Genomic DNA, 19,964 nt, shown 5'->3' on the forward strand with positions numbered 1-19,964 from the left:
ATTAAAAAGTCTTGTTTGGAATGAGTTTTTTTAACTTTTGTGAAAGAAAAAATAAAATAATTATAATTTAAATATAATATTTTATCTTATTAATTTATGCTAAACATAGCATAAATAAACTAAAAAAATTATGCTAAACATACTTTCACCAAGTGTGACAACACGGGAACTGTTACCGACCTACGCCAAGTCCATTTAACACGGGATAAAAATCGCGGGTTGAAGAGTGAGAAAAGTTTCTTCTCCGCGTCACAGAAGGATGGGGAGAGAGTAGAGAGAGAGAGAGAGAGAGAGAGAGAGAGGGGTAGTTTAGCTGCATCTCTGCGTCTGGTACCGGCTATACCCGGTAAAACGGGTCCCAGCATTTTTTTTTTTTCAAGTCGCGTCGAATCCCATTCCCATATATCGCTAGATTTGTGCCCAGTTTTCTCTCTTTCCATTTCAAAGCCCTCTCTCTCTCTCTCTCTCTCTCTCTCATTCCAGATTCAACACCGCCCTTTTTCTTTAACCCTAGTACCCACGACGACGACGACCACCACCACCACCACCACCATACCCACGACGACGACGACCACCACCACCACGACGACGACGATACCCACGACCACGACCACGACCACGACAGCCATATACAACAACATGATACATTTCCCTTGTTAGGGTTTATTACACAATACACTCATTGATCTGTCTGTCTGTGTATACAATACGTGCTGTTGATCTGTAACCAACTCACCATCGTCGCTCTGAAAACCTCTCTTCTGGCCAGATCTTCCATCCGGTAAGCCCAACTTACCATTGTTCAGTCTGAAGATCATCATTTTAGAGCTGAATTCTGTTAACCATTCCATTATTCTTCAGTAGGACACTAACTGATATTGAACATGTGTATGTTATCATCTTTTTCCTACTTTTATTCTTTTACTTCACTACTCTGCTCTCTTCCTGTCCTTCCTTGCTAGTCCAAGTAAATTTCATATATATCTATATCTATATCTATATATGTGTGTTTTGCTGAATTATTGGATGCACTAATATATGGGGTGTGCTTTGTGATTTGTTTTGGCTACTCAATTTTGATAAACAGTTTGCAATCTATGGAAATATTGTTAAAGTCGGTTGCCCATGTTTGGATACATACAGATTTGTTTGGTTACCAAGAAAACTGAGGATATCAACTGAAAGATATCAAACTTAAAAGCTACCTCAATTCTGTTTCAAGATTCTGTCTCCAGAAAACCCGTCAGAGAGAGAGAGAGAGAGAGAGAGAGCACAAGTACTATAATGTTCAATTAGTGCTGAAAAAATATTGATAGTTATTGAACTTATGAAGTTAAAATCTTAAAAACTAATTTCTTAATGGAAAATAATATACAAGCCTATTTTCTATATCCAATGATGTGTAAACAAGATGATTGGTTGATGAGAGAGAGAGAGAGAGAGAGAGAGTTGACTTTATTTTGTTAATAGAGTGCCACAGCATTGGGTTTAGAAAGTCAGTCTAATTTTTGGACATGAATAGCAATACTCTTTCTTAATTAAGGTTAAAAATTTCAATTCGAAATTACCTTTTATTGAGCATATTTAGTATTCAGTGTTAAAGTTTGATCTCTCAGATTTAAGACTATAACCCTGATTGATTAAATTCATAGTTTAATTAGCATGTAATCAAACACTTCTAACCACTAATACTTTCAATTTTTGGTACTTGATTATGTTTTCGAGTGGAAATTATTGTTTTGTGAGCTATAGTGTATCACATCCCAAAAAAGAAAAAAAGTTAGTTATCTCAGATCAAAATGCTTTTGTCATTTTGTCTTTTCATCCATCGAAGAACAAATGGTTCAAGTGTTCCGTTTCTCTATCAATTTTTTTTTTCCCTCTCCTGATTTACACTTGCTTCATTTTAGTTGTTTGTGATATACTCACTCACTCCCATTATTCTGATCCTGATGCTCAGATAAACTGTGTCGTACTTCATGCTTAAATCTTGTTTTCTTTTTCATATAAGAGATGTCTCGGGTAGAGGAATTATGGGAGCGGTTGGTACGTGCTGCACTAAGGAGGGAAAGGACAGGGACTGATGCATATGGGCGACCTGTTAGTGGCATTGCTGGAAATGTTCCATCGTCTCTTGCTAAAAACAGGGACATAGATGCAATTTTAAGAGCTGCAGATGAAATTCAAGATGATGATCCAAATGTCTCTAGAATTTGTATGTCCTTTCCTGGATTATTTCTTTATTTATTAACTTTGTGGACAATTAAGTAGTATTGCTAGTTTTCGGACTTGTTTTTTGCTTTTGTTCTGTTGAAGTTTATTGTCTAAAATAGTGCTTGAAAAGATCGTGGATCTAGTGACTGATTGTGATATGTGTTGGCAAGAGATAGAGAAACGATATTTTGATTGTAATCTTGTTTATAGTTCTACTGGATCCATCATTTTTAGGAGTTAAAAAAGTAGGTAGTGCACAAGGGCTGAGGGTTTCACAAATAAACCTTGTCACAACAACTCATCTTCTTTGTCTTTGAGCATTTCATGCTCCATGGGATTCATGTAGTAAGCTGGTGCATTTGGAGGTATTGCCTCTGGCATAAGATCTATATTATGTTGAACATTTCAGTTGGTGGTAATTCGGCTGCCAGACTCTTAGAATTAAATTTGAGAACTCAAGCAACATTATTATTTTTTGATTAACAACGAAGAAAATTGTATTGAGAAAGTGCTGAGGGATCACACAACCCATATACAACCAAACAAACAGAAAGGGAAATAAAACAGCTAAAAAAAAAAAACAATAGACCCATTAAGAAGCATGTGACACAAACACAAATATGGACATGGGACAACGATTTTGAAAAATATAGGATACATGCATGGTAGAGATATGGCAAAAAAAATATTGTTTATATATTTAATTTAGGGTAAATTACGGTAAACACCCTTCAACTATGACCCACTTGCATTTTACCCCCTGAATATCAAAACTCAATAGTTAATCCCTTCAAAATATTATCTTATTACAGCTAGCCCTTTTGTTAGGAATTAACATAAAATCAGATCATGTATTAAGTACATGACACATTTATTGAATTTTTAGAGCAATAAGGCCCTTATTTGGTGATCTTGTTAGCATTTTGCGACTCTGAAGTACAAATGATATCATCAGATAAGAATATTATCATCATAAAAATATCAATAACGAGTATTATTGTTCTAAAAAATCAGTAATTGTTCATGTGCTTCACACATTATCTCATTTCGTTTAAATCCCTAACAAAATTCTAACGGAAAGTGTTAAGTGTAACAAGATAATACTTTAAAGGGGTTAATTGTTGAGTTTTGAAGTTCAAGGGGCAAAGTACAAATAGGTCATAGTTTAAGGGGGTTTAATATAATTTACCCTTGTTATTTACTATGCATATGATATAAATTTAGGAAATGGACTTATAAGAGGAATCAATGTAGGTGTTTGGGAAGTTGCTATTTTAGTAGGCTATTTTAATTTTTGTCTATTTTAGTAGGTTAAAATTTTTGTGTTTGGGAAGATAGTTGGATTTTTTTGTAGCTGGATGTGATGTCTGTGAGAGAAAAAGTGAAATGATTATGGGTTTGATGTGGCATTTTGTCTTATTGGTTATTTTAGCTTATTTTGTCTTTTTGTGAATTTTGGTCCAAAAAGCCAAAAAATAGCCTTTGCCAAACACCCCCAATGTATATGCGGTTGTATTTCATTTTTATTTTTTATTTTTTATTTTTTATTTTTAACTTTTCCCCGCTTTGTTTTCATATAGGCCTTGTTTGGGATAAATTAGAAAAATCAAAAAGTCAAAAAGTTACTAAAAAAAACTAAAAAGTCTATACTATTCAAGGGTAGTTTGTGAGGGAAGCCACTAGGGTAAAATTATTATTTTGCCCTTTGAATTCAACTACCCAAAAAGTCAAAAAGTCAAAAGGATAAATGGTCATTTTAATTTTACTACAATATTTTATTACACATCTTTTCGTAAAAAGTTAAAAAGTTATCCTAAACATGCATCTTTTTTTTTCTCTATTTTTTTAACCAAAAAGTCAAAAAGTGCACTTATATAACATATCCCAAACAACTACATAGTTTCTTTCTTTGACCCCAAATCAGCTTTATACATTTATTAAAAAACCTACAAAGGTGTTCTGAGGTGTGTCTCCAACGTGTCCTGCAAAGAAATAATAATTAAAAATTGACACACGGCGTGGCATGTCCAACACATGGAGATGTGTGTTTGCGACATTTTGGTGTTCGATTTGTGTTGGACACGCACAAAGATGGTCATGGGCATAGACACGACACCCATTTTCGAGTGTCTATGCTCTGTAGCCCTAATACCAAAAGAAAAAAGAAAAGAAAAGAAAAAATCCACACCGAACTACAAATGCTTCATCAACTTCACAAAAGGAGCTTTTTCAGTTTCAGGTATCATTTTCTACATCTCTTTACCGTCTTCACTTCTTATATTGCTTCTTGAACTCTAACATGAAAACAAGAAAAGCACTAACAGGTTTCTTTGTCTTCACTACTCTTCCAAATTGCGACTACTCAATGCTACCCATCCTGTCAACATGCACCATCCCCTCATCTCCCCCCACCAAAGGAAAAGAACCCCAACATTGCTACTTTTGGTGTCATAATCATCACACCTACCTTCATCCCTATCCTTACATTCCTTTCCCTTGCAATTAGAACATATGGATTTTTCTTCTAAATTTGTTAGGACAAAAATTGACTCATAAATTGGATGGTAAGTATTTTGATTAATTGGATATTCTAAACCTAACATTGATTACGTATAAACATAATTTGATTGGTATTACAACTCGTGGACCAAAATTACAATCCATTCGCTCTTAAAACATAAGAAAACATGAATGAAAGTAGCCAACAGGAAACAACTAACTCCGAATTCCGTTAGACCAAAAAATACTCGTGTGGTATTTGGCACAATAGGCATTCTTTTGGGTTTCTGAAAGGCATCCAAAGTGAACATGCCTTTTTCTTTTTAAAATAAGTAAATATCTTGTTTAACCAAACAATTTTTGTTGCACCAAGATTGCTCGACTAATAGTTCATGCCAATTCCCATTGTTCACTCCTCACCCTCTCTACCCTGACCTGATAGGGCTTTGTTGGTCACTACTCATTTGTTGCCGCCTATAAATATCAAACCCCATCTTTAATCATTGACATCTCCCTTTGTCCAAGGAATTTTCCAAATTGCCAAGCTAAATCTATTTTGGTTGTCCTCTCACCCCTGGAAGGCATGCTGACCTCCACCTGCCTCCCCTAATCCCCGACCTTTTTTTGTTTGCTTCAACTGATCTAGAAGTGCTCAAGACACCAAGAATGAACTAAAATACAATACTGTGGATTTCTGTTAAGTCTTGTCTACTTTATATGTGGTATGAATTCTTGAAGTCAAATGGAAAGTTATATGTTAACATCAAGTATTGGCTACTTACGCTTATAATCGTTAATAGAAGTTATGTTTAATAAGGCATTTTGTGAATGTTGGACAAAATATAAGACCACGTTCATTTCAGTCGAGCAGAATTTGTTTCTATTGTGATTATGTCAATTGGTACCTGATATAGTGATCTAGTTGACGCAAGCAGTAACTGTCAAAGAAGACATAATTTAAAATCCAAAGCTGAAACATTGAGTGGCCATATGAACTGCATTATGTCTATGCTACTTGTTGGGGCATTTATTCTTCAATATCTTTGCTGTTTTTGATGGAAGCGTTTCAGCTTATCTGAATTTGTTACCCTTTTGTTGCTTCACTGCAGTATGTGAGCATGCTTATTCCTTGTCTCAAAATTTGGATCCTAATAGCGAGGGAAGGGGTGTTTTACAGTTCAAGACTGGTTTGATGTCTGTTATAAAGGTAACTCTTAACTTGCTGAGATGATTGAATATGTCTTGTGCTCTTAATATTTGCATCACGTGACAACAAACGAGAGCAGCATACTGGCATGTGCATTTCTGTGTATGTCTTACAAGATATGTGATCTATAACACTCTTACAAACATCGACAATTGGTGCCTGAGTCATTTGTTTACAAAGGTGCTGGTGCAAATATGTGAATTTCGGTTTGGAGACTTCAGATTTTTCTCATTTTTGGTATGCATTGACATTTAGCACGTGGTATGAGAGTCTTGTAGTGTGGCACTATTTTTTTTGAATATTGTAGTTTGGACGTCAATCATTTCAGATGTCTAGTGCACTTAAATTTTGTTATGTTAATATTTACTTTTATAATTAATGTAAACTACTCCTTTGGCTTTATTGGTGTGAATTGCGATTCTACTTTTCTTCGAGATATCTGTTTGTATATAACATAGTTTGGATGTATTCACGACAAATCTTCCAGCAAAAGCTTGCAAAGAGAGAGGGTGGAACCATAGACAGAAGCCAGGACATTGCTCGCTTACAGGAGTTTTATAAGCATTATAGGGAGAAGCATAATGTAGACAAGTTACGGGAAGAGGAAATGCAGTTGAGGGAGTCGGGTGCTTTCAGTGGCAACCTTGGAGAGTATGTTTCTGAACATGAAAATCTTTATAATGTTTATCTGTATTTTAAATTATTCATTTCCATTCCAATGTGTTTTTATAGTTTCCTCTTTTATCATCCTTTCTTATGTTTGTTGTGTGTGTTCTCTCTCTTTCTTTTGAAGCTCTATAGTTTTCTTTTCTTTTCAAGTATTCACATTTTGATTCCTTATCTTTTCTTTAGCTGTCTGCGTCCTGTTGAATACACGTTTGGTGCTTCCAGCCTATGAATAATTCTTACTTTGGATGGTAACTAGTAAGGCGTATTAACTATGGAAGACATGTGGAAGGATAATTTATTAAGTTAACTTGTCTTGTTTAGGCTATTTTATTATGTTTTCCTTCTTTGAGGGCAACTTACAAAACATGCATATAAATAGGTGGGTTCACTTTCTTGTGTTTGTTCTTTTTTAGCATTTATGTTTCAATTTGCACTTCTATAATATTATTTATGGCACATTTCTAGAAATTATGTTTGTTGCTCTTTTCCCCCCTTCCTTTCCCCCACTCCAATGATGTAATTATGTTATACATGGAGCTTTTTGAGTTAGGACAATATTTTGTATATAACATATGGTGACCAAAGTGGCTAAATGCTTACAAAAGGATTTTGCATCCATGATCTCTTTTGCCAGATATTCAATGAAACTATTGTAGATAATTAATTTAAATTTGTTTGTACTTCAATTTTTTTGAAAGTTAAAAAATATAAACTTTTAATCAATTTTGCAACAATACTTCTCTTTTGATAATTGCTATTAGAGATTTGACGCCAAAGGGGCTTGTATAAACAGAAAATATTTGATGCAAAAGGTAGGTTTTCTTTTCCTTCATGGATAATTTGTTATTTTTAGAGGCTCAACGGGACTGGTGGAAAATAGAATTTTGTGATCATTTTGGAATCATAATGGAAACCTAAGCCATGTTTATAGCACCACTATGGTTTTTCGTGCTTTCCATTGAGTTTCTTCTCATTTATATGAAAATACTAAAGCTTGGATTATTATGAGGGGAATGTTGAAGCTCTCACATAGAAGAGTGGAGACACTAATTAAGGGGTTGTTTAGGAAGTGCTAGATTAGTATACTTTTTGAATGGGTTGGGTTTGAAATGATGTGGTAGAGAGGTGAAGTGACTTAAATAAGATGATTGTGACCTAAATTAGCACATGCCAAACAACCACTAAGTATTGTATAATGGTTGGGCTAGGTATAATTATTTGCTTCTATCATCTTAATTGGTTCATTGCTTTTGAATCTTGGAAAAATTCATTTTAGTCAATATGGATTTTGATAAATATGTTTTTATATCCTCTAAAGGAAGACTTCCCATTCAATACTTGGCATTTCTCCTATTGGGTTCCTATTTCTGTAGATCATGCAATATATTGTGTTGGTTTACTTAGCTTTTAGTTGGAGAATTGAAGGAGGAGAATATGGTAATTAGGGATTGTGGAGAAGGGCTTTTCTTGTTTGGTTACTTTTTTGTGTTTGTTTTAAAATAATTTAAAACTTGAAACAAAAATTTGGGAACTATTTTATTCTCTAAAAATTGGACACAAATTTCAAAAATTTCAATGTTTGGGAATCAAATAGGTGTTTCACTTGTTTTTGAAACAAGTTTTCATTTCGCCTTCCCTCCTCACCACCTCCACTCACCAACCACTGCATTTGAGCTCGGCCACCACCACCTTTGGCCAACCCTCGACCTGTTGGCTACCATCTTTACCGTTACCCACCCCTTCGGGAACTCACCAAGAATGCTTTCTTGTTTTTGTTTTTATATATGTTCGAAACATATGCGTGTACGAAAAAAGGTTTTGGGGATAAATTGATAAAGTGGAGTCATGGTTGTTTGTCTATTTGTAATTTATTTGTTGTTGTTAATGGGAAGGCATGCTTTACTTTCAATTCAAGGCCTATTGGACTAGGGCACTTAGATAAGTGCACCCTTTATCTCCATTACTCAGTATAGTGGTGGATGTTTTGGCGAGAATGTTTGATAGAGCTAAGGCCTTAGGATTGGTGGATGCCTTTTTGGTTGGGAGGGGTAATATTTTGTATCTCACTTATAGTTTGCAAATAACACCACCCGTTTCTATTCAGGTGAAGAGATAGAATGGTTAATTTGTTGTTCATATTGAACATTTCTGAGGTGGTTTTTGGACAGGGTGAACAAGAATGAAGGTGCCATTGTGGCTATTATTTTTCCGATGGATACGTCAAATAGGGTTGTTAGTTTGTTAGTTCCCGTGGAGTTTTTGCCAACCAAGTTTTTAGGTTACCTTTAAGAGTTAATCCTAGGAGTGTTGATTCTTGGAGTTTGGTCATGCAAAAATTCAAAAAAGGTTGGAGGGTTGGAAGAGGGATTTGATTTTTAGGGCAGATAGGTATACTTTGGTTCAATGAGTTTGGGCCATTGTTTCAATTTATTTAGTTTATACTTGTTTAAGATTCTAGTGAATATGCTAATTGAATTACAAAAATTGATGAGGGAGTTGACGAGGGCAAAAGGGGTACGATGTTGCTTCTAAAATGCAAAAAGGTGTCTTTCCATTGAAAATGTTATTACTAAAAAAAAGGCATTGTTAGGTGAATGGTTTAGGTGATTCTTTATTGAGAGTAATGCTTTATGGCATGTGGTGACTAAGATCAAGTATGGGATCCAATGGTTGGGATTCACATGAGGTGGTTACAGGAAATTCCAGATCTCCATGGAAGTGCACTTCTGTGGGACTCGATCATTTTTCACAGTTCATTTGTTTTATGGATGAGAATGGGGAGTACATTCATTTTTGTAAGGATGCTTGGATAGGAGGTTTTTTTTTTTAAAATTTTTTTTTTTATCATTTGTTTCCGTGTTTGTATTGCTCGTGTCATAATGCCTTTGTTGCTTGCTTCTATTTCTTGTTCCCATTAAGCCCACATTTCTTGGGACCAAAAGGTTTTAGATATCTAAATGATAGGGAGTCTAGTGAATTGACATTTTTGCTAGCTATTGTTCATGACGTTTCTTCGAGATGGGTTTGTTTGGATCAATGTGTGTGGTCCTTTCATTCCTCGAGAGTGTGCTCTTGCAAATAATTTTTCCATGAGATAATTAATAATCCTAATGTTCCTCTTTTCTTTCCACTCTTTAAGTTATTCAAAATACTTGTGTGCTGCAAAAGTAACGGTTTTTTTTTGTTCCTTCACTCATAACAAGATTAGTACCAATGAGTTGTTTCAAAGAAGGAAACACAATTAATCTTTGCTTCCACAATGTTGTATCTATGTAGAAGGAATGAAGAAAGTATTAACTATCTTTTTTTATGTTGTCTTGTAGTTTTATCATTATGGTGTAAATTGTTTCATTTGGTGGATGTGGAGTGGGGGCTCCTCCCTCTGGTTACATATGGTTTTGATTGATTATAAGGGTCCCGGTATGTATGAGAAAGTTCAAGTTCTTTAGGATTGTCACTTTTGCGATATTTTGGGAGACTTGGTTGGAAATGAATGCTCGCTTTTTTGAAGACAAATTTGAGGACTTAGAGGGGATGGGATATGGGATAGGATTTGTCATGCATCTTTCTTTTGGGTTTCAGTTTCTTCCCCTTTTAAGGGGTTTCTTTCTTCTTGATTACTAAGGATTTAGAAGGTGGTGTGTGATATGTAGTTTTTTTTTTTATTTGCTTCTTTTTGTATTTTCTTCCCCTCCCCCCCCCCCCCCCTCTTTATTTATTAGTAACATTTCAAAATTTGAAATGAATATATTCGTAAAATGGTAGGAGTAGCATCAATTGAAGATAAGTTGAGAAAGAACAAGTTAAGATGGATTGGTCATGTACATTGAAGACTTGTAGGTGCAACGGTTAGAGAGGTGATATGATCACCATAAATAATAATGTTAAGAGGGGGAAGACCTAAATTGATGACATGGGATGTGGTAGTTAAAAATGATATGAATTTACTTAATTTAATTGAGCATATATAGTCATTGACAGAGCGGAATCGAGAAAAAGATTCATGTGGCTGGCCCCAATTTGGGATACAAGACTTAGTTTGGTTTGGTATTTATTTATTGATAAAATTTGTTCGTTGTCAATAAAAAGAGAAAACATGAATCTGGGAATGTTACCAAACGCTACCTAAGTATTTTGGTTTTTGTTTTTATTTTTGTATTTTTGGGCCATTATTTTGATGAAGTAGAAAATTTATTAAAAGCAAAGGGAGGAGAAGAAGTACAAAAAAAAAAAAAAAAAAAAAAATGCATGTCACATATAGCATGCCAATCTCTCGAAACTAGAAACCTAGGAATACTGTTAAATGATGGGGAAACCAAAGCCCAAAAAGAAGACAAACTAACAATTTTGTCTCATATCCTTCCAAAATCTTCACACTTGCCTTCAAAAAATCCTTGCGTTCCTTTCCAACCAAAAAACCCAAACCAAAAAATAGAATCCAAAGCAAAACACAACATACACATCTCCAAAGTACATTAAATCCAAAGCCCTTAGACAATCAAGAACATTTAAAGTCAAGATCCAGAGCCACCCAGTCCATTTCCACCTGCTGAAGCAACTTATTCTATAAAGCCATAGTCATAGGACAACTCAAAAATAAATCGCCTATTGCTCATCTCGTATATTTGTATTTCTAGTGTACAATAAATTGTGCTAAAGATATTTCTCAATGAGGGACTTGTTCAGAGGTTTTAGGGTATTACTTTGCAAAGATGGCGATAAAATTGAGTATACGATTTTCCTCTGCAAGATTTAACTTAATAGGATATGCATTTGTTATTGAGGGATAAAAGGAAAATGAATCAATAGCATCTATGTGAAGGCTGGACCTGTCATCAATTGATCTTGCCGGTTGCATTATTGTATTGCTTGCTCCATCTTGGGCCCCCCCCCCACCAATCCATTCATATGAAATTTTAAGCCTTGAAGGAAGTTAGTTCTGTATGCCTTGGGGTAGAGGGGGCACCTTTTGGAAAGTGCTACTTCGTCTTGAAAGGCAATTTGGAGGTAGGAGTTGTGTCATAGGTGTTACTTCATTGTGGTGCACTTGTACATACAATTTTATGTTGTCTTGTCCTAGGACATTTGTAAGCAAGTGATCCTCTATTTTCTAGCCTTGTGCTGCAAAACAGTAGGCTTGTTTGTTCTGCTATGCTTATTTCTCATAGAACATTTTTTTTTTTTTATCTTTTTTCTTAAGTTCTTATAATTTATGAAAAAGGGGGGGGGGGGGGGGAATAAATAGAGATGTTCTAATTGTACACAAAAATTGAACGGGAGATTCAGACACATTTTTGGATTCTTGAGAAGTAAACTTTATAAAATTTTCATATCACTTGTGTGGATAGGATTTTGTGCACTCCAGGATTGGTTATTTTGCTTAGTTGACGTCTAATGTTTTGTCCAATTAGATTGGAGCGTAAAACTGTGAAAAGGAAAAGAGTTTTTGCAACTCTAAAAGTTTTAGGGACAGTACTGGAAGAGCTGACTAAGGAGGTTTCTCCCGAAGATGCAGAAAGATTAATTTCTGAAGAGGTATGATCTCTAATTCTCATATATATATATATATATATATTGTACTCTACTAGAATTATTTGCTTAAATTAAGCAGTTATCCACACACTGACAACATTATTTGGTAATCAAATTGAAGCTTTCATTTTCCCCCTGTTTTTTTGAACTCAAGAGATTATAAACCGTTCAAGCTCAATAAAAATAATGAATCCTACACTGAAATGAAAGTTGTGAAGCATGAACCTTTGAGCATGTTTTTAGTTGAAGTTCACGTCATGGTGTTGGTGTTGGTGTTGGTGTTGTTGATACGACCTTATGTAGGTTAAAATATTATATTGTGCGGATAGTGAAACAAATGTTTTATAATACCAAATCAAACTAACACTTGAATCCCAATCAAGTGGGTTTGGCCATATGAATCCTTTTTCACCATTCTTTTATGCTAATGGCTATATGTTCAATTAAATTAAATAAACTCATATATTTTCTTACTATATCTCGCATGAGTTTAGGTTTTCCCTTCGCTTTAACATTTTCATTTATAGTGATCATATCACTTTTCCTTACTCTGCATCTTCAAGTTTTTGCCGCGCATGACCAAACCAACTTCTTTCTCAACTTATCTTCAACTGATGCTACTCCTACCATTTCTAGTTTTGTGTTTCCTAGTCTTACCGCACATTCATCTAAACAAGCTTATCTCAACTACTCTTATTTTATGAACATGTAATTTCTTAGTTCTATAAAGTTTTCATTTCAATTTTGTTGGTACTAGACTATCACGTAGTATGTCAGATGCACTTTTCAACTTGAGCCAACCTACTTTGATTCTATAGATCACATCATCTTCAACCTCTATCCTTTTTAATAATTGAACCTAGGTAATGAAAATATTAACTTTTATGGTATGAAATAGAACTACTAAATACTAATATATTCTTCTTCTTCTTATTTAGCTGAAACGGGTAATGGAATCAGATGCAGCTATGACAGAAGATCTAATTGCTTATAACATTATTCCATTGGATGCCCCTACTATAACAAATGCTGTTGTGTCTTTGCCTGAGGTGAGTTGATTTTGTTCTTCTCATTTCAAATTCTTGTTTTATTGTTAGTGGTAATCCTTTCCATTGGAATTTATCTTCAGGTCCGAGCTTCAGTTTCAGCCTTAAAGTACTTTAGAGGCCTACCCAAATTGCCGGGGAATTTTCCTGTACCTGCTACAAGGAGTGCTGATATGCTTGATTTCCTGCAGTATGTTTTTGGATTTCAGGTTCGTATTTCATACTTGTTTGGTATTTGAAATTGTTTTGTTATCTGGTTTTATGTTGAAATTTTCGGACACTCAAATTTTTTATCTGGTATCTGGGTTATTGAAATTTCAAAATCTGAAATGGCTTGCTAATTTCCAAAGGCTGGCCTTTCTGTCTAGCCTTTTTTTCTTTTTTCTTTTTCCCCTTTGACTGTGAAATGTTCTGTAGTGGTTAAGCATCCTCTAAAGATGTCTTATGTATGCCTTTGCTTGTTTTGTTTTTGGGAAATTGCAAAATGCCTTCTCTTCCGCCTTAAAATTTTTGCTTTTTAAGTTTTTCTTCGTATCCATTGTATGAAAGTTTTCATACATAAACAATTTTCAGGGTGTAGTTAGTGCCTCTCATAATCGTGATCGGCTTATTTTTGACGTCGTCATTTGTGGGATTTTTGTCTTCCTTGTAATCCTTTGTATTTCTGTGCCCTTTTCTCTAATAAAATTCTATTGCTGGCCAAAAAATAAAAAAAGGACTTGAAAGAATTAGCAAACAGTTATGTGCTCTTTTCCGAGGATCATGATTTTGATCTCTGGGGTAATGATTGTCTAGCATATTGTGGGTACTTGTATCAAGCCTAATACGTGGCAAGCCCTACGGGTGCCATACCACCAAAGCCCCTCCTGTGTAGCTGACCGATAAGGCACCGCTCGGGCATATCACATGTCTGATACATGGCAAGCCCTACGGGCGCCATGTCACCAATACCCGCCTGCATGGTAGACCTCCAATTCATCATGCAAAACCAAGACTATATGCTTAGCCTGCGCGGGAGCATACACACAAACCCAAGTATGAAGAGCCCTACAACAGGCAACGCCATGGCTCCCACAAAGCCCATGCTCTCTCCTAGACATTGAGATGGGCCCCTGACCCATTCACCTACTTGGTTGCCTGGGTTGGGAGCATGACTTAAGTATCACCGCTCGGGATCATCAGAGTATATTGGACTGGCGGCTGAGGTCACGGGATTGTCAAGATGGTTAGTCTTCTTTCTAAGACAATTCCATCTTGACCAAGCTTGGAGAAGAGGCAACAACGACCTTACACTCACACCACCTGATGCATATATGATATGTTGCTCTCTCGCCTGCCATCAAACCACAGACGGCAGTAGGGCTTATATCACTTCTGGTAGAGTTAGGGAGAACGAGCCACCTGTCCAATAAGTTGCTAGGGCTCCAATACTCCGGGGGCCTATATAGCGGCCCTGTTTGGTAGTGCTTATTTCCAGCTTATTTCAGTTTTTAGCTTAATTTAAGCTATTTTGATGTGTTTGGTTCAGCTTAACAACACAACTTATAGCTTTTTGTAAGTCAAAAATCAACTTATTCTTTGAGTGGGAGAGGAGAAGCTTAATTTATAAGTCAAAAATCAGCTTATGTTCACAGCTATAAGCTATAAGCTGTCAGGTTATAAGTTATAATCACTTTCCCACAGCTCTACCAAACGGGGCCAGTGTATCATATATGCACCAGGCAAAACTCATTTCACCACAACACAACTCCATAACTCATACAGATTCACAACACACCAGTCTTACACTTGGACACTCATACTCACACTTGAATACACACTTAAACACTAATGTTCAAGGTCCATCACTGCTAACCTCTCCCTCTCCAAGCTTGCCTTGGCTTCCTTCTCTCCACCTCTGGTGATCTTAGGCCATTGAAGTGCCCGCCATTTTCCCTGAGGTCAACGACCGACTACCTCTAACCACACCCCTCATCCACACATACTAAAGTGAAAGTTTTTAATGAGCTGATTGTTATGGAATGACAATGATGGCTGAAGGGAGGGGAGGTTAAAAGGTTGGATGGTGATAATTCCATGAGTCAACATGAACATCTTCCTTGCAAACTGAATTAAGAATGTTTTCTTAATTTGTTTATCATCTTAAAGGGTTACAAAGGCTTATTGTTGCCTGTTTGGGAAAGTGAAATACCAAAGTATATTTGAGCTGAATGGAAGCGAGCTAGCAACTGGATTTTATATGAAATGTTTACGAGTTGTTTGGTTTTATGTGAAAGCAGGTGCTATATGGCTCTTGTTGGGAAGTTCTAAAGGGAAAGAAATTTAAAGGAAGAACATAGTTGCAACTTTTTTGCTCTTAAGATTGTTGTAGAAATTCTAATATAATATTATTGATTAGTTGGGTGAGGATCTGGTACTTAGTTTTAGTTAAAGTTGTTTCATCTAAAATTGGAAGGGTCAATAGATCCTCAATACTATCGTAACTAATAATCGGTTGGATTGTCTAGGGGTAATCTTGAAGACTATTCTATTTTCTGACATATTAGGTATATGTGTAGGCTTTATCTAATGTTTAAATTAATGTAAATCTTTGAAAGTTCCCTTACCTTATATTTTGATTGCCGCTTCTAATTCCCATTTTTGTTAAAGGTCTAAAATATGTGCTTTGATGGTATAGAGTTGGTATGCTTGAGAGACTAATCCATCATCTAGCATGGTAGGTCTCTATTAACTTATGTTATCTGATACCAGGAAAAAGTACTTGATAGAAAATATATTTTGCAACCTTTGAACATCTTTGAAAATTTGAAATCCTTATTCAAATATAAGGGAAAAAATTATGAAAAATGAATGTGACCTTTTATCTAGATATCCTTGAGCTATGAAGCACATACACTTCAAAATAGGCGTTGTAGCGGTGTCGGACATGGGGACATGTATGGGACATGCCAAATGGCATGTCCCTTTAATTTTATTATTTTTTTTTTGAAGGGGACACGCCGGGGACTTGCCAAATGGAGTGTCCCTTTAATTTTTATTATTATTATTATTATTTTTTTTTTGCAAGGGACACACAGGGGACACGTGTTCAAATATGGATAATCTATTGATTTGTTCAAATGTAGTGGTCTTTATATATATATTGAATTAATGCTAGTTTTTATTAATTTTGATTTTTTGGTAACATAATATTAGTCTATATAGCAAATATATATAATAAAATAATATTAATTTGCCGTGTCCCCATTTTTTTTGAAATCCTCGTGTCTCGTGTGCGTGTCCATGCTTTATAGTCCTTGAGTGCTTCTTGTTTATTATAATATTTTCCACATCAAAGCTTGTGGGGGTGCTTTGGAAGAGGCTAAAATGCTAAAAAGTCACTAAAAAGGTCAAACAACCACTATAAAAGTTATTCCTTTCTATTCTCTTTACTTTTTTGCACGCCTTTCTGTAAAAAGCCAAAAAATCCTTCCCAATCACTTCAATTTTTCAGCTCATATTTTAGCCAAAAAATCAAAAAGGTACTTCCTTAACAAACCTTGAGTGTACATTCATATATTATACTTAACTTTTTTTTGAAAAATATCGTTTGCGTTTTTGATGGCTTTAATTTTCTTATGAATGTATTTTTCGTAGTTATGTGGTTTGAATTTAGTTTTTTACTAGATCTAGAAGTTCATATCCAAAGGTGGTGGCTATTAAGGTTGCCAATGAACTTGAGTCACTAGCTAGGAAGCATGGGTGCTTGTGCAGGTGCAGGTACATTATAGGTATGCTAATATGTCAAAACCAAAAAAAAGTAGGGTACATGCACGAGTTGGTTCGTCTACAAATGTTTTTTTGATAATTTTTACTAGTACATGATATACAATAATTAAAGAGTAAATTACATTGACCTCCTTGAGGTTTGGAAAAAATACAAGAAGCCCCACCGTTTCGACATAATGACATCAAGTTACCTTGATTTGTTAATTTATATAACTCTTAGCCTCCTTTTCATCTACAATTTGTTAGCCAAATGGACAGAAAAATGGTGTCATCTCTTACATTGAAATGCATATTTTTTTTCTTGTTTATTCGTGTGTCTTTACAACATTGCATTAGTTTCGGTGCATTTAACTTTACTAAAAGGGAGATTAGTGTAATTATTTATGTTAAAACTGTGGGGCTTGCTATATTTAAATAGGATCTATGACAATTAAAAGATCAAATGTAAAAAATAATTAGAGTATTTTTGTAACTGTCAAAAAAAGAATTAAGTATTTTTATATTTTTGATAATTGTAAAAATACCTTATATTTTTAGAATTTATAAAATAGGCACAATATAATTATTCTAGTATCCTTTTTTAAAAAATTTACATTTATGCCCCAAAGTACCCATAAAAGCACCCAACCTGCTGAGATGTACCCGTCTTGTACCCAAGGTATTTCACATGCCTAGTATGCATGCAGTTGTACCAGTACGTGTACCCGTGCCGAGTAAGTACCTGGTACTCATACAACAATATTTTTTGAGTACCCATGCTTCATAGGTCACTAGTGGGGGAACTCTCATTGGCTATTAGATGTAAGAATTTTGATTGTAGTGAGTAGCAGTTATCGGGAGCTTATGGTCCTAATTGTCTTAAGAGTTTCTTAGTGGGAGAAATTTGTTGGCCTATATGAGTTGTGCTCTCCCAACATGTGTGTTTGGGTTAGGCAGTTTCAGAGAAGCTTAATAGGGATAGGGTTACTCAAAGTGTCAGAGACTTGATGAGTTCATTAAGGAGATTGAAGTGAATTTTTGCTGAAGTGAAAAACATTGCAGAGAGGCTGCTGGGAAATGAATCAACGTGCAAGTGCTGTAAACCAAGATTGTATGGTGGTGAGGTCTCCAAGTATTGAATAATTTTACAAGCCAAGAAGTGTCTTTTCCAGAATTTTTCTCATATTTATATTTATATATAGGATGAATTTTGCTACATCCCCCCATTTCATCGCCCCCAATTGCACCTCTAATGAGATGTCAAACAATTTTGAAAGAAGAAAGAGGAGTTTGAAGAGAGTTGATTGGTCGGTATTTGTTTTCTACATCATTGGGGGGAGTGTGGGGGAGGAAAAATTGGGGGGATGGGGCATTTCTCATATGGGACATTACATCTTAGTTGTCACTTAATGTTATTACATTCACAAGATAGCTTCAACATTAAGTATATTAAATTACGAGGCACATAGTCAATAGTCTACTACTTGGTTAACCATATTAATACTATGAAAGGTACCAAAAAGGTGGTACAGCACACTACTTTCTGACTTCTCAATTGACTGATTACCAAAATATGCTCTGTTTATTCAAGTAAAAATCTATCCTCATCACTAACTAATTTTTGATTACCAATTGCATCATACTCACCTGGTTGTGGAAAAACACGTCCTCAAGTTTTGCTTTGGTATTTGAGGTTTGGTTTAAATTTCAGTTTTCGACCAATTCATTTTTTCACCTTTTGACGCATTCCAAAATCTGGATGTGTAAGAGCCAGCAGAGAAGCTGCAAAACATATTTGAATCACCTCTTGACATGAGCACAATCACAACTTGTCACTTCAAATAATCTTCCATATTCAAGAGCACTAAAATCATTTGACTTAAGATTTTCTTTTTTTGGGTGAATATGAAAGATTTTCTTCATCACATACATTTTAAAAAATTCCAATAGGAATGGGTCATCATGATACTTGAGTGATGAACTTGGTGAGTACAACAGAGAACCACCAATCATTTCATTTTTAATAAATTTAGTTGTTCTAAATTCTGCAATTATTTTGCCATTGGATTCAGCATGTAGCACAAAGTTTAATGACTCAATAGTCACCTAGTTGTGACAATAACATTTAACAGTGATTAGATGACCATTCCTGGGGCTCGTATTTGTCATATTTAAGAGGTTGATTCCAATCAACTTCCTTAAAGGAGATAATTTTTTGCCCAAGATTCTCTCTTCCAAATTCATTTCAAGAACTTGAGTGTCATCCTTGATCTTTTCATGTGGTCATAGTTCCTCCAACGTTTTCGTTGCTGACTATGGGTACTTGTATCACGCCTCATATGTGGCAATCCCTACGAGTGCCACATCATTAATGCCCTACCCGTGTGGTAGACCAACAAGGCACTACGCCGACGTATCACACCTAATACATGTCGAGCCCTATGAGCGCTGTGTCAATAATACCTCGTCTGCATGGCAGACCGACAAGGTATCATGTAGCACCGATTGCATGCTTAGCCTAAGTGGGAGCACACACAAGTCCAAGTATGAAGAGCCTTGCAACAGACAACAACATGGTGCCTGTTTGGCAGAACTTAAAAGCAGCTTATTTCAGCTTTCAGCTTAATTTAAGCTATTTTGATGTGTTTGGTTTAGCTTATAGCTTATAGCTTTTTGGAAGTCAGAAATCAGCTTATTCTTTAAGTGGGGCAGGAGATGCTTAATTTATAAGTCAGAAATCAGCTTATGTTCATAATTATAAGCTATAAGCTGTTTAGGCATAAGCTATAAGCACTTTTCCACAGCTCTACCAAACAGGGCCATGGCCCTGTATGCCCATGGTCTTTCATTCCTCACTCACTTCTAGCCCAATAGCATTATAGTCAGGCCCCCAGCCTGCTTGCATGTGTTGAAATGTTAATGATGAGCCCTTGGCTCTCCCAAACATTGAGATAGGCCTTTGGCCCACTCATCCACTCAATTGCCTGGGTCGGGAGTAGGATCCAGGCATCACTACTTGGGATCATTAGAGGATCTTGGACTAAAGGTTG

At 35.5% G+C, this 19,964-nt stretch overlaps 1 protein-coding gene across 4 annotated transcripts in view; it reads left to right on the forward strand.

Annotated features, from left to right (window-relative positions):
• Positions 1-226: 226 nt before the first annotated feature.
• Positions 227-19,964, forward strand: part of LOC114278647 (callose synthase 9) — a 93,690-nt gene continuing 73,952 nt past the window's right edge. For 3 of the 4 annotated variants that reach the window (XR_014357487.1, XR_014357486.1, XM_082910522.1), the window contains exons 1-7: positions 227-781; positions 2,012-2,215; positions 5,823-5,920; positions 6,408-6,571; positions 12,001-12,124; positions 13,060-13,170; positions 13,251-13,376. Coding sequence is in view for 2 of the 4 variants with exons in the window: in XM_082910522.1 (XP_082766648.1) it covers positions 2,014-2,215; positions 5,823-5,920; positions 6,408-6,571; positions 12,001-12,124; positions 13,060-13,170; positions 13,251-13,376 (825 nt within the window). In the remaining 2 variants the exon portion in view is untranslated. Of the gene's footprint in view, positions 782-1,960; positions 2,216-5,822; positions 5,921-6,407; positions 6,572-12,000; positions 12,125-13,059; positions 13,171-13,250; positions 13,377-19,964 lie in introns of all 4 variants that reach the window. The other variant, XM_082910523.1, reaches the window with a different exon arrangement.

The sequence above is a fragment of the Camellia sinensis genome, unplaced genomic scaffold (genome assembly GCF_055761805.1).
Source record: "Camellia sinensis isolate YWXY unplaced genomic scaffold, ASM5576180v1 Unanchor1, whole genome shotgun sequence".
Lineage (NCBI taxonomy): Eukaryota > Viridiplantae > Streptophyta > Magnoliopsida > Ericales > Theaceae > Camellia > Camellia sinensis.